The sequence below is a fragment of the Penaeus monodon genome, chromosome 15, assembly GCF_015228065.2.
Source record: "Penaeus monodon isolate SGIC_2016 chromosome 15, NSTDA_Pmon_1, whole genome shotgun sequence".
Taxonomy (NCBI): Eukaryota; Metazoa; Arthropoda; class Malacostraca; order Decapoda; family Penaeidae; genus Penaeus; species Penaeus monodon.
The window spans coordinates 29,509,898-29,510,497 of NC_051400.1; the positions used below are offsets into that span (position 1 = coordinate 29,509,898).

The following is a 600-nucleotide window of genomic DNA, read 5'->3' on the forward strand; positions in this document are numbered from 1 at the left end:
CCTTCCTAACAAGAGTGTGACCGCGACTCCGGGCGTGTCCCCCGAACGCGCCTAAAGACCGAGGGTATTGTCATACCTGCAGAAACTATTTATTCCATTATCACGCACCTGATCTTAATATTTTCTAGAAATGTTGTTATCAAAGTGAATCTTGGTAAAACATGTGACAGTATTAGTACTGCTGCCCTTAAAACTTTTTCCATCTACAGTAACAGAGAGATTTTTTCTTTTACATTTATATTTCCTATCATTTATATATTTTCCGTTTCCTTAGGTAAAATCTAACGTTCCATAACATTGTTGTAACATTTATTCACGTGACCAACAAAAACTTTCTAACAAAAAATATGACAGTAGTCCACTCGCTCTTATTTAGATGGGGCCCCATATGACTGTGAGGGAGACCCTTGGCTCGATCCCTGACCGGACTGGCCGTAGCCCCGGTTCCCTCCTGAAGGATACTGCGCCTCTCCCTCGAAGGTGATGGTGGGATGATAACCGGTGGCGTCCACGTAATACTCGATCAGGAGACGTCGACCATCGGGCAGCTGGACGTAGTAACTGTGGAAAACAATGTTCTCATCAAATGCATCGCGACAT

General features: G+C 43.8%; 1 protein-coding gene across 1 annotated transcript in view; it reads right to left on the reverse strand.

Annotated features, from left to right (window-relative positions):
• Nucleotides 1-368: 368 nt before the first annotated feature.
• The window catches only part of LOC119582311 (pro-resilin-like), a 704-nt gene continuing 472 nt past the window's right edge, over nt 369-600 (reverse strand). The window contains exon 3 of the mRNA XM_037930526.1: nt 369-561. Coding sequence (XP_037786454.1) covers nt 369-561 — 193 coding nt within the window. The remainder of the gene's footprint in view (nt 562-600) is intronic.